Below are 14,480 nucleotides of genomic sequence, written 5' to 3' on the forward strand. Positions count from 1 at the left end.
GGGTGCTACTGGCCCTCAAAACCCCTAGTTATCTGCTGCTCTACTATGATCCCAGCTGTGGCTCTCAGGGAGAGGAACGAAGAGGAATGCACCTCTTTTTTTCAGGAATGAAAACAAGGCTGGGAGCCCCTCTGCTGAGTAGATGGAGAGAAGCAGTTTCAGGAAACTGGGAAGCATTCGGTCTCTCAACAGATATTCATTCATTATTAGGCACCTACTGCATGCCAGGCCCTGCCACTCACTTCTGCAACAGGTACGGAGCCAGGATGAGCCATAACTCATCAGGGACTGGTCTTTGCCCACTTGGCCTGAGCCACCCAGAGAAGGCAGCGAGTTGCCACGCGCGGCTGGCCTTCCGGGGGCGAAGGACTCAAGGCGCCTGGTCAGGCTTAATCCCAGGACCACCTGAGCAGGCAACTTCTCAGTTTGCCAACGGGGAAACAGAGATGGGAGGGGAAGTGGCTGGACCCAGGTTGCTCAGATAGGATGCGGTGGAGGAAAAGTTGGGACATGGGTTCTCCGGGGTCCCTTGGTTTCCTCAGTGCTCTCAGGAAGGTCTTGAGGCCCCTTCTCTGCTTTAACCCAGCCTCGTATGACTGCGTGGTTTTGAGGCAGGCAGTTGGAGCAAGGGGCTTGACGGGGACAGCTGGTGACCCCTGGGAGAGTTCGTGGGAAATCTCCATGACCTTGCCCACACTCTCTCCATTCTGTTCCTGCTCTTAACCCATTCCCTTCCGTCCTCTGCTCGCTGTTACTTCTCCTTTCCAGCTTGGCCTCTGCCAGAGGGTGCTTCCACGTTTTCCTAGCAGCCTGTGGCTTGGCTGTCCCCCCTCTCATCCCCAGACACTGGGCCAAGTGGCCCGGCATGTGCAGAGGGTCATGTCCAGTCCCGGCTTCCTCGCCAAGTTCAAAAGGCAGCAGCTGCAGCCTCTTGGCAGCTGAGCCTGTCACCATCCCTGCATGAATGAGCGTTTCCACTCGGTGGGCCTGGTGGCGGCAGCTGGGGGTGAGGAGGGCCCGGGGGCTGGGTCTGCATGGGCACGGCCCCCATGGGAAGTGGCCATGTTACTCGGCAACAAGGCAAATGTAGCCTCCAGGGGGGGCTACGGCAATCAAGGTGAAGTTGAGGGGCTTCCTGTACCACTTTGGAAAGTGTGGGCTTCAGTTCAAATCCCACATCCACTACTGCCTAGGTTTTTGACCTTGGGCAAGTTAATAAACCCTTTGAGACTTACTTTCCGCATCTGCAAAGTGGGTGTGATCATAACATCCACCGCAGGGACCTCTGTGAGGATGAATGAGTCCAACCATGTAAAGCACTCAGTGAGTTTTCAGGGAACAAGCCTGCCTTTCTGGGTCCTCTGCCGCTCCCTCTGTCCCTGGCCCATCTTCCACTCTCCACTGTGCCTCACAGTTACTCTTTAAGGCAATCATTTCTAGTGACTAGTCTTAGCTAATTGCCCTAAGATGCCTCTTCTGCTTCTTATGTCTCTTGATGCTTCCACAATTGAATTTACAATCTGTACTCACATGAGCTGGACATCTGCTCTGGGTCAAGGCTTTGTCCATGTCCATGGAAAACAATGGGGGAAAGCCAGCCACTTCTCCAGGCCTGGCTACCAGGAACACACCAGTGAACCAAAGCTCTGGTGTCCTGCAGTTTGGTCCAGATGCTCAAACTGCCCTCTTGTCTGGAGGGTCTGGGAGCAGGAGATGATGGGTGAAATAGTTACGAACTCAGAGGGGTCCTGGCCAGTTAGCAGACTCTGGTCATGGTGTCGGAGCACGGCACTCTTGGGGAGTCAGGGTCCTCAGCGCAGTAGCTCTGAATCGACCGGCAAGGAAGTATTTTTAACAATTGACATTGTCACTCGAGTGTGTCCAGGGTCCATAGCAGCTCCGCCCATGGGAAGGGCCAATGACAGCAGCAGCCGGTGACCAGTCTGGGTGGAAAAAGAACCAGTTTAGTCTGTTGTCCCTGTGCCTCCTGTAGGCGAGCTTACCCTCTGACCAGATAGTAGAGGTTTGGGGGCTCAGTGCTAGGTGTTGGCTTTGGCATCAAGCCACCCACTCAGGACCTTTGACATCTTGAGCAAATTTTGAGCCTCTGAGAACCTGAGTGATCTGATCTATAAAATGCAGGCAATAAAACCCACAGGGCCATTGTAAGGATAAGTGTTCTAGAAAACACAGGGCCCAGAATGCAGGACCGAGCAGAGCACACGGGAGCAGCCCTACCCCTCTTCAGGAGGGGTTCTTAACATTAGATAGGAGTCCTCCCCACTCTGGAGGTCAGTGGGGTGCTTGTCTCCCTTAAAGCACCCAGGCCCATACTTTCATTCAGGCAACAGGAGTTTATTAAGTGCTACTATGTGCCACACACAGTTCTAGTGGCTGGGGGTGCTTCAGCGAACCTGCCAGGCAGGGCCCAGTACTCCCACAGCTTATATTTTGGAAAGAGAGGCAGGAAATGCCAGGTCTTTCCTCCTGCTGCAAGCACACAGAAAAAACACAAATCCTGGAGGTGACAGACCCATCAGCAGCAACAACAGAACCCATCAGACGACATAGAGCCAGGCTCCAAATCAAAGGAAGAAAATTCCAGAAGCTGTAAACAAAGGAGTGACCTCCGACCTGAGGCCTGAGTGAAGCTGCCGTGGAAGGAAGAAGGGCGGGGATTCTGGAGCTGGGTCTGGGTCAGCCGGTCCCAGTTGGGGCTGCACATCAACACCCTCCTAGCGGCTTCTAGATGCCCAGGCCACGTCTCAAAACAATTGCATCAGAGTCCCTAGGGGCAGGTCCAGGTACCAGTGGGTCTGAGACTCGCCCAGTGCCTGCTGTGGGGAGGTGCTGGGAATCTAACGGCTGCTCAGACCAGGCATGAGCCAGGATCCCAAGTAGGACAGGACTCGTGAAGTTCTCTGAGTAGGTGAAAAGGGCACTGGATAAACTCCACCCACGTGCTAACAGGGTAAAAGACTGGCCATCTACCTGGGGCTGCAGGGGACAGAGTGTCACTTGGGAGAATTCAAAACTAGTCTGTGCCTCCTAAGAGTTCCAGGGAAGTGGTCACATTGCCAGCCCTTTGCCAGAGCCCAGGACCAATGCATTAGCCGTAACCTACTGCCCAGGGCACAAGATACTGCTTTAAGAAATGAGTTCCTACTGAACATTCTAGAAGGGCAGGCAGACAATAAACAGTGGAGCAAACATGTCATTGTTTCTCAATCCTGGCTGTGCATTAGAATGAGATTTTTTTTTTTTAAGATTTTATTTATTTATGGGGCGCCTGGGTGGCTCAGTAGGTTAAAGCCTCTGCCTTCGGCTCAGATCATGATCCTAGGGTCCTGGGATCGAGTCCCGCATCGGGCTCTCTGCTCGGCGGGGAATCTGCTTCCCCCTCTCTCTCTGGCTGCCTCTCTTCCTACTTGTGATCTCTGTCTGTCAAATAAATAAACAAAATCTTTAAAAAATGTTTTATTTATTTATTTGACAGAGAGATCACATGTAGGAGAGCATTGGCCAGAGAGAGAGGGGGGAAGCAGGCACCCCGCTGAGCAGAGAGCCTGATGCGGGACTCCATCCCAGGACCCTAGGATCATGACCTGAGTCGAAGGCAGAGGTTTTAACCCACTGAGTCACCCAGGCACCCCAGAAGGAGATTTTAAAAAGTGCTGATGTCCCTGATCAGTTTCCAGAGATCTGGATTAAATTTATCCAGAGTGTGGCCTGGGCATCAGAGTCTTTCGTGAAATTTCTCAGGGCTGAGAACTACAAAATAACTGAGATAATTCAGATAGTTTATATAGGCCAGCTAGCAGGATATAGGAAATATAATAAAAAGTAATTAGTTCAGGGACACCAGGGATAGACTTCCTGGAGGTGACATGCAATATGAAACTTGAAAGATGAGCAGGAGACAGCTTGCAAGGAGCAGGGGAAGCAGCTTTCCAGGCAGAGGGAAGAGCACGTGCAAAGGCCCTGAGATTAGAATGAGGCTGAAAAGTTTTGGAGAAACAAACCAGCTGGTGTCGCTGGAATGCAGTGAACCAGAGGGGAGGCATTTTCAAGACCACGTAAGTCATGGAATTTTTCAGGCTTGCAAACATAAGCATTTTCTCCCAAGAGCAAAGGAAAGCCACTAACATGTTTCGGCGGGGCAGTGACATGGGGAGAATCCTGCAAAGTCACAGCTATATGCGCTTGATCTGCTTCACGGCCCAGAACCTCCTCCCCGCCCAGCTTCTCTCTCTCCCCCGTTCTTTATTTGCATTATTCCCAGTGACTCCGTGGGGGAGGTAGGTAGGTGTCCTATCCGTGTTACAGATGACACTGCACCAACGTCAACTGGCTTCCTTAGTGCGATGCTGCTCCCAAGGGCAGGCTTCTGGATCGTCTGGTGCCTGTCCCAGGGCTCCTGGGGCTAGACGGGTTGCTGCAGAGTACCAGCAGCCACATTTGTCACTACAGTGAGTTACATTCTTGCCACCCCTGGTTGGAAGAGAGACGCACAATGCTGGGTCTCCTTGAGCAAAACAGCTTGCCCCCGAGTGGTCTCCTTTGCAGCACCCAACTTCCATGAAGAGCGAATTGTTCTGATTGTTAGTTGTTCCTTCATAGACTATGACAACCTCATTTTAGGAAATGAAGGTGCTTTGAACCAAATTGAAAAGCCAAATCTGATGTGACTCACCTCAGTGTTTCGCAGTGGGATCCCCACTGCTGAGTCCACGCCGGCCTCTGGGCAGCTGCCCCACTGCTTGGCTGTGGGCTCTCGTTTTCTATTAATTCCCCAAGGACTGGCTACTCGCAGCTGTAGCTGGGTCAATTGTGGAGAAACCTCTTTAATATTAGAACATGCAGTCATGGTTGGAGCATTTGGGTCCTTTCTGACACAGCCCTTAGAACCGCGGGAGACCCATGTCACACCCCAGGTTCTAGGGAGGGGAAGGATGTTGTGAGGAAGACTGAGAAGGGCCACAAGGGACCTTTAGTGATCTCGCTGGGTGGTTTCGCGGGGCTGTGGCTGTACACAACTGGGATGATTCTGGAAACAGGATGACGCTGGGCTGGATGGCTTGGTGCACAGTTTGTGGAAACTGGTCCCACCACCTGGATCACTAAGGCGAGATATGAAACTCCTACCGTCACCATGAAGCCCAAGGGCAACAAACACATTGCTTCTACGTAGTAACCATGGAAACCCTGGTACAGACCCCTGGTGTTTTTGCTGCCTGGAGAGATGGCACCGAGTGCTCCCCAACTCCTCCCTTCCCGCCATCCCACTACTTTATCCCAGTCGGGGCTTAGATTCCCAGGAAGAGGTCCCTCGGCTCACCAGGCTCCTGGTGGATGTCAAAGGGAAGAGCCCTGGGGAAGGGAAGCAGAAGGTTGGGAATGAAGACAGGACGGAATGATGACATCCAGCAGTGCGGGTGAGAGACAGGCAGGCTAGGGCAGGCTGTTGGTGTCACTGAGAATGCTATTAAGGGCATTCATGAGGCAGCACGCACGTCTGGGGTCCCATCTGACCGGCATCAACAAATGTCTCTGTTCCATTCATTCTGGAAGGGGAGCTTTAATTAGGCATGAAGAGATTTATCAAACAGCAGCCCCTTGGAGCTGTTGGTCTCTTTGCCATCTGGACGGATGGCTTCGTACCCTGTGACAACAGCAGTGGGAATGATTTATGAGGTCCCACAGCCCCACCCCCTGGGCCTGGTAAAACCTGAATGGCTTTTGTCCTCTCCCAAAAGGAGAGAGATTTTGCCTTTGTTGATGGGCACACAAACTAGGGTTCATGTTGAGGTATGTTTGACTCTTTGAAGGTGATCCCAGACCCATGGCAGCCAAGACTGTGCTTGAGGTCGGTTTCCAGTTTTCAGTGAACCAGCCACAGGGATTAATAGAAGAGACCATGGAATGGGGATAAGACTGGGGTGCAAATTCTGCCAGTGAACTATGGGGCTTCACGCAGTTTTTTTGGCCTCGATTTTATGACCCATCCAATAAGAATAACGATTTCTACATCTGCCCAACACATGTGATTTTTTTTTTTTGGAGAGTTTTATGACATTACAGATGCAAAATGACTTCATTAATTACATAGTCCTCCACAAGAATTAAGGATTTAATCCAACAAACATTTATTGAGCAACTGCTGTGTGCTTCGCACCACTCCTGGCGCTGTAATGGACACAGATGATTAAAACACAGTCCCTGCCCTTGGCGAGCTTACAATCTAAGAACGGTCATAGGACAAGTGCACAATAACTATAATACAAGGCAGAATATGGTAAGTGCCATGAGAAAGGTACAAATAAAGTGCTATGGTGGTTCAGCGGAGGGAGAGATCCCAGTGGTTGGTAGATCAGGGAGGGCTTCATGGAAGATGTGGTTTCTGCACCGGCCTTGAAAGGAACAGAAGAGAGGGTCCCAGGAGATGAGAACAGCAAGACCAAAGGCACAGAGACAGGAAAACCAGGCACCCCTTCCAGCAATGACGATTCTCGATGGACCAGTGCAGGGAATAAAGAAGGAACAGGTCCTTATCTGGTGATCTGTAATGTCAGGGTGGGGACTTGTACCTTGTTTCGTGGGCCAGGGGAACTTTTAAAGGCTTCTGAATGGCTGGAGATAAGAATCACGATGCATCTGCAGGATGGGTGGGGGTGTGCAAGCATGCACAGAGGGAAATGGGGGTGCAGGGAGGGGGAAGAGAGCGCTGCTAAAATTGTGCAAGCAAGGGAGAATCCAGGGCAGCGCTGGTTGGAAGGGTGACAAGGGAATCCATGGAGAAGAGTCAAAGATGACTTTAGGGTCTCAGACCTGGGTGGTTGAGAAGCTCACGGGGCTTCTAGCAAGAAGAGGGGGGTGGATCGTGGAGGAAGGGGAAGCAGAGATGATAAGCTTGGCTTCGAGGTATGGAGTCTATGACGCCCCTGGAGCAGCGGGGGTGGGCACACAACGGAAGGCACCAATGTAGGGAGTGTCCGTGCAGTGGGGCAAGGTGGGAGATGGGAAATAATGGCCTGACCCATCTCGGGTCCTTTTTAGAACAAGGGAAGGGTGGTAATAAATAAATCATAAATACATAAATAAATAAATACATAAATAAATGATGAAGAGACGTTGGGAAGGGAAGAGAAACACCGGGAGTACATGGCATCGTAGGCATGGAGGGGACGGGTGTCCAGCAGGGGTCGCTGTGGATCCCAGTGATGTGGGGAGCTCGGTGGTGATGAGGGGGTCTTCTGATGAGGCAACATGGAGGGTGCTGAATCTCCGGTCCCCGGAGCATGGAGAACAGGCAGGTCATGGGGGATGGCACTGCAAGCGCCAGAGACCCCTTCCTGGGGATGCTGGTGCAGGGAAGGGGAGGGAGGGAAGAGGATGCTGGAGCCGGGATGGGTGTGTGTTGGTGGAAGTGAGGACAGAGGTGGCAGAGGCATGGCTGGGGTGTGTAGGAAAATGTCACTGCCCAGAGGACAGATGTCACGTCCTCAGAAATGCGCGGAAGGAGAGGCGTGTGGAGGAAAGCGATCAGGAGATCTGCGGGAGAGATGGTGTTTCTGGTGGCTTCCTCTCTTCAGCCAAGGAGGCGGCCGATGGAGGGGGTGGTCATTTGGGGGCTTGGCCAGCATGCAGGTCTCAGAGGCTCCAGGGTGGGTGAGGGTGGGGTGATTGGGGACGGCTTAACAGTCAACAGGAGGTGACCAAAGGGTCTCCTGCTCCCAGGATGGCTGTGACCACTGTAGTTACAAGGCGGTGGACCAGGGTGGCGGGGACAGGGTGCAGGCTGGGACTCCTCGGGGCCACCCAGGCTAGCTGGCTTGTGCATTTAGCTTCTCTCAACAGGCAGAGGGGACGGGCTGCCTCCTGACTGCGTGCCCCGGTGGAGGAGCAAGAGGAGGTGGGGGAAGCCCAGGTCCTGGAGCTCCTGCCATCAGGTGGCTGGTGCACTTGGGCAGCGCAAGACCTGTGACTTGGGGAACAGACGGGTGCAGAGGGTCCTGGCTTCCCAGGGCAGGTTGTCAGGGCTCCTTCTACTTCAACAGCCACTGGTGTCCATTTAAGGAACCTAGACCAATATGGGACAGAAGGAAAACCAGCTCTTCCACAGAGCTCTGGCCTTAAACTGCCCCACAGGGTGGACTGGTGGCTGGACACGGAGCGTGGGGCCAGTCCAGGACCTGATGTCCCAGCTCCCCTCAGGACTCACCACTGGAACGTTCTGGAGTCCAAAGCCCCGGTTAATCCACTGAGTCCCAGGAAATTCTACCTGCTCCCCAGGGCACTCCCAGCTTCAGATATTAAATGTCTTCCAGGGCCTTTTGAGATCCTCCCGATGAAAGGTTCTGGAGAAGTGTAAAATATGATACTAATTATTTCCACTTCTTGCGAGGAAGTCCAAACCACGCAGTTCCCACAGAGGCTGTTAGGGCTGTTGCTTTTTAAATATTCATTTTATAATGCAAATCCCAAATCTCAGACTTGAAGCATCCACGGCAAGGACAACAAGAGAAGAAACACAGAGAGGCAGGGTGACGGTCGCAGCCATGGCTTGGACACGGAGCACCCACGTGCAGGTGAATGGTTCTGAACCTCCTCCCACTGCCTCCGTTTGCTGCCCACCAGCCATTAATTTAGAGCAAATGTCCTGGTCTGAATTGCTGCTGATTAATTATGTCCAGTCTCATGTGCTTGGGAGCAGATCTCGGTTACTTTTCTTAACTCCCTTCACCTTCCAGATAATGGTTTTTTACTTAGCTTTCAAATAGGTTTTAAAACACTGTTATTTATCAGGGAAGGGAATACATCCAAACCGCCTAATGCTTGTCTATATGTGACCTGTGATTCCAGCCCCTAAGTGATTGGCATGGAGCCCAGATTTCCCTGGGAAGATTAGGCCCCGTATTTGGATTTGGGTAAAAAAAAAAAGAAAAAAAAAAAAAGTCTTTACAATTCATCTTCATGGGGGCAAAAGGGATTTTGTGAATTTCTCAAATCATTGCCTCCGTAGAGAGGATGGGTGGGTGGGGGCGGGCAGCGGAGCCTCTCCCCGCGCGCTGGAGATGTTCCGTGTTGGAGCTCAATGCCAGCAAGTGTGACATCGGGAGAGGAAAATGACGAGAAAGTGACATGGATGCGGCAGTCTGGCTGCAGAGGCCCCGTGAGCACACGATGCCGGAAGCAAACGGAGTGGTTACAGAGAAATGAAGCAAGGTGCTTAACATCCTTTTAGTTCTAACACTCTGGGGCTCTATGAAGCTCCCAGAAAGGCAATCATATGTATTTTAAAAAAGGATGACATTTATCTTGACGGTGCCCTTGCAAGCTTTGGCTGTGGCTTCCCTGGTGGAAGAAGGGGACAGGACGGTCCCTCATGTGACATTCTAATAGAGCAGGAAGGGGGCTGACCCAGTGGGTGACATCTCGGGGTCCCTCCCTCCTTGGTAGACTCTAGACATTTTAAAGAACACCCACCAGACCACCATGTTCTGGACACTCTTCTGCCTTCTTGCGGGGTGCAGTGCTGTCCCCAAGCGGGAGATCTCAATTTTTCCAAAACGCCAGGTGAACACCCCCTGTGGTCTTCAGGGTCATCTGCCTGGTCTGTCCAGATTCTTGGTGGTTCTTGCAAAGCCAGAGTATGGACTGTCCATGGTTTCTTCTCCAGCCGTCTCTCCATAGCTGTGGAAGCCTGTCTGGAACAGGTGGGTCCACCGTGGATCATCCCTCGGACAGTTTTACTCTAAGTTTGTGGAACAAGGCTCGCGGCCCTGAAGTGGCCTCTGCTTCTTGGTGTCCTTGTCCTCCTTTGCCAGGCTGAACCCTTCAACCTCCTTCTCCTCTGTGAACAGCACCATTTTAGACTTGGGTCCAGTTGTCCCCTCTGGGTCTTGGCTCACCCAGAATCCACGTGTCTCAGAGGCTCGGGGCAGCTGCCAAGAAGGGGCTCTCCATTCATCCATGAGCCCAAAGATCTCTCCAACCCAGATCATCCAAAGTCATGGGACTGGCTTCTTTTCATGTCAAGTCCTTCTGCCCCTAAAGATGGACTGAGTCTCAATCCGGTTTGGGTGGGTTCTCCACACCTTCTTCCTGTGGCTTATCTGCCTAATGCTAGATGAACACCACACAGTTATAAATACTCAGGTCAATATATATATGCAGGTATATATATATATATTCTGGTCACTGTTTTACACTTTAACAAAGAAAACCACTAGCCTGCTTGTTCTATAATTTGCGCCACCCCGACTCCCATCTGCCTGTGGTGTAGCTGGCAGGAAATGTGAGCCACTGAGTCCCACGGGGTGCCCACCTTACGTGGCCCCATCGCACTGGCCAACAGTCAGTTTCAAAGCCCCCTGCTCATGCAGGCTCTTGAGGGCCTTGAACTCCAAGGGCATGGTGTGGGGGCTGGCCTGGGAGGTGTAGCCATACTTGAGGCTGTCGTAATAGTGGTACTTGACGGGGTTCTGGTTCTGATCTAGTGGAAAGGGCCAGAAGCCGTAGAGGTAGATCTGGTTGCAGAAACGTGTGGCCAGCGTGTACATCAAGAGACCAGTGGTGGGTCTCTTGATGTGGACCTTGTTGGTTAGCCAGTACCTGAAAAAAAAAAAAAAAAAAAGAAAAGAAAAGAGAAAGAAAAAAAAAAAAGAAGAGAAAAGAAACAGGAGTTTGTGAATCATCCTTTCCAGGAAGAGGACAATTTTAACCTGTCCAGCAGTCTGCTTCATCTTCACCACTCCAGGAGCTGTGGGACCACTGACCCCTGGTTCCTTTCACAGAGGACTGACTACCTACCTTTATTAAGAAACAGAACTCTTCCCTAGGCTGTGAGCTTTCCCATATACGATTTTTATGGAAACATGAGGAGCCCATTAGGAGGTACAGATGCAGAAATGAGGCACAGAGACAAAAGTGGCTTCCCCCCTGCCACCTAGGTAGAAAGGGCAAGACCTTGACCTGAACGAAGGCCTGTTGGAATCTAAAGTGGGAAGGGGCAAACTTTTTCTACAAAGAGCCAGCTGGTGGATATTTTTGGCTTTGCAGTCACGCTCCTGGCCTCTGCTGTGGGAGCCAGCCAAAGAGGACTCATGTGGGTGTGGCAGCTTGTTGCTGGGGCCGCTGCATGCAGACCCCCTATTAAGGGGCGGCTCTTGTACGGTGCCCCCCCGCATCTTCCCTTTGCGGAGCGTCCCATGTGCTTCCCTCTGCAGGTCACCATTCCTGACTCCAACAGAGACTTCCTTGTCTCTTGAGTGTCATAGGATTTCCTTCCATCCCCGCCTGCAGGACCTCACCCTCTAATGCGGGTTGCCCACCTCTGACCATAGGTGGCTGCCTTGAGAGTTGAGGAGACAGCAGAGGATGCTCTGCCCGGTGAAACCAGGTTCTGCCATGCTCTCTTCTCAAGGCCTGTCGTGGCGCTTGGTGTATCTCCTTCTGAAATGGGAGTTCCCACTTCCTACCCAGGAATCTGGCAGGGATAACGAGAGGAGCTAGGAAGAATTGGGAAGAGCACGGCGTTGGGCTAATGGACACCAGTGCCGGAGGAGGCACTGAGCTACCTCTGCACATAGAAGGTCTCAGTTTACCTTAACCAAGACAGCATTGAGGAAGAACCCAGCTCCAATCCACAGACGAGGAGACAGAGGTCTGGGGAGCTACCAACTTTTTAGATCTGCGCTTCAAGTGACAGTTCTGTTAACAGCTACCTGCGTGCCTTTGGGCTGGTCACTTCTCCCTGCTGGACCTAATTTTTCACATCTTTGTGATAATGGGCCATAGACTAGGGGATCTCCAAGTTTCAACTCAATCTAGACCTTTCTCCAGAAGCAGGAAAATGTCCATTCTCTTTGCTGCCATTTTGGCTTTCCACTATGGTTCTTCTGCTTGGATTTAGAACTCACCGGGATATGTGGTTTAACCTCTTTATTTCTCATAAAAAGCTTCTGCTAACTCTACGCTGGATGCCTTTAAAGGCAATGCATATGCCTTGGTGGAAAGATGGAGTTCCTTACCATCAACTCCTCACTACTGTGTGTCCACACCAGACACTGGCCATGTTTTTCTGTCCTCAAACTCTGTGCGCCTCATCGCACCTGGTCCACCTGCCTCTGTGAAAAACATCTACTCCCCAACCCCAGCGCGGCTCCTGAGGACACCTCAGCCCTGTGGCAGGTGTGACTTTATAGTCAAACGCACCAATTAAACTCAAGCCAGAAGCAAACGTATGCCAGGCAAAACATTTACGTGTTGCTGAAAGTTGAAACTGTCTCATATTCTTCACAGCGCTTTTGGGGAAAAGTTGGTTGGGCGGGGGGAAGATCTTCTAGAAGCTCCAGCACGCCCTTCCTCTTGCAAGTGGTTCTTTCTACCGACCCAAAAATGAAACACCAACACATTCCAGAAAGTTCACCTTAAATCCTTTTTTTTTTTTTTTTCCGGAGGAGATTAACCTTTGAAACAGACAAAGGTTACAGAGTCCTAGTAACCCATATAATTTTAGTTATTTAGTTATGCCAGAGGGTGTTTGACTAGGAAGAAGTCAAAAAAGAGGAAGAGGGAAGCCAGCATGGCACACAGGTTTGTACCTGTGGCTGGGAGGGACAGGGAGAGAGGGGCGCAGCCTCTCGTATCTGCTGCCGGCTTTCCCCCAAGAACCAATCACTGGGAGAGGTGTTAACAGCCCAGGAGGCTCCAGAATGAATGGGGAGCCTAATGGCATGGAGGGGCTGACTTATTTCCCATCCCGGCACCACAGGTGAACAAGAACACTCCTGAGCCATGTCTGACTGGGACGCGGGGGCGCCATTTAATGAGCAGCTTGTAATAGCCGCTGACTGAGTTACGGGGGAACAAATCACTCTTGATTTCCTTTCTATCCCCCTCGGCCACTCTGGCCAGCTTTGAGACTGTGTGTGTGGCTGACTTGTAGACGATTTCCTTCCTCAGGATAACAGCTGGGTGTTAAAACACAAACTAATTAATTTTGCCTTCCCAAATGAGGTTAGCTGGGTGCATCCGGGACGTTGTATTGACAATGCACCTTTAATATTCCAGTCTTGAGATTTTAATTAGAAGGCAAAGTAATCATAAAGAAGCCAGTAATTATTTTCCAAATTGGTTATCCCAATTGCCAAGACGATTAAGCGTCGTATTTTATGAGCATGGACAGCTATAGACGAGGATCGCCAAAACCATCTCCAAGGCACATTTGTCCTTCTTTCTGAATTCCTGAGCTCGGTATGTGGCAAGCACAGTGGCTGCCACTGTGGGGAAAAAGGGACCCAAACGGCCTTCTCTAAGATGCTAAAAGCACTTTGTGGAACATAGCTCATATTGTCCCTTAAGGAGCAGGAATGCCTTACAGGTGGTTTCCATGGCACACTTGGGGACACTGTGCGAGATGAGCAGCAAAGTTGGGGGCAGGACCCTCAGACCCCTGGTTTCCCATTATCCACACCAGCAGCCTGGGCTCTGGTCTGGGGGTCCATAGCCCATTGCTGTCTTTTCCTTGGGAACACTGCCCAGGTCTCTTGTCTCCTGGGGAAACACCTCAGGATGAGGCTGCCTAGCTTTGTGAGCGGAGAGCTGGGGGTTTTGTCTCAAGATTAGGGACTGGAGTGTAGAGCTGACCAAGTCCTGTTGATGCTTGAGGTCGATTGCTGGTCCCTAAGCCTCGGTGCTTACCCAAACCAGTGTCCTTCACTCAGGTGAACAAGGTTGACTTGAAGGATGACCATGCCACCAGAATTTCTCCAGGGACTCTTGGAATCCTGAGGACAACAGCCAGTGGCCTTGACCAGGCTTGGGAAGCCCTTGTGACCTGGGGCTGAGATCCTTCCTCAGAGCCACACGCTATAAGGACCTTCTTGATTCCTACCAAGACACCACCAACTCCCAGCTCTCCTGGCCAGCAACTCTGTCTTATGGTCTCAGCTTTGATGTCACTTCCCAGACCTCGCCAGATGGGTCCATTTTACGTTGTTCTTTTCCAATCACAGCACTTACCATACTGTGCTATCATTATTTACTTGTCTTTCCCCTCCCCTACAATTTACAATTCTGTGAGCCAGTGGACTGACTTCCTACTCCTTATATAACCCCAGATCCTTATAGCTCATGTGTAAAGTGGGTGCACCACAAATCTCTAGTTTATGAAGCCAGGAGAGAAAATGAGCAAGCAGAAGCTAGTGTCCCCTTTTGTGGGGGCACTAGAAGAAACCAAGGAGGCTGGTTTTCCTGCAGACCCACAGGTCTGTACATGGGAGAGGCAGGCTAGTCGTGCCTTAGACCATTTGTTGCCAAAAGAAAGGAGAAAAATCATGATGGCTGATAACTTCAGAGCTTCCTCCTCCTTCATGGGGGGCCCCTGCGGGTGTCAAGAGACACTCACAGGGATCACCTCTGGCCCAGCAGGGTTTCAGAAAGTCCACCTCTTGGGGGCTGAAAACTTGTGGCTGGTG

At 51.4% G+C, this 14,480-nt stretch overlaps 1 protein-coding gene across 1 annotated transcript in view; it reads right to left on the minus strand.

Annotated features, from left to right (window-relative positions):
- Positions 1–10,192: 10,192 nt before the first annotated feature.
- Positions 10,193–14,480, minus strand: part of ST8SIA2 (ST8 alpha-N-acetyl-neuraminide alpha-2,8-sialyltransferase 2) — a 59,312-nt gene continuing 55,024 nt past the window's right edge. The window contains exon 6 of the mRNA XM_044229836.1: positions 10,193–10,614. Within this exon, the coding sequence (XP_044085771.1) occupies positions 10,329–10,614 (286 nt within the window). The 3' untranslated portion in view covers positions 10,193–10,328. The remainder of the gene's footprint in view (positions 10,615–14,480) is intronic.

This window comes from Neovison vison, chromosome 13, assembly GCF_020171115.1.
Source record: "Neovison vison isolate M4711 chromosome 13, ASM_NN_V1, whole genome shotgun sequence".
NCBI classification, from domain to species: domain Eukaryota; kingdom Metazoa; phylum Chordata; class Mammalia; order Carnivora; family Mustelidae; genus Neogale; species Neogale vison.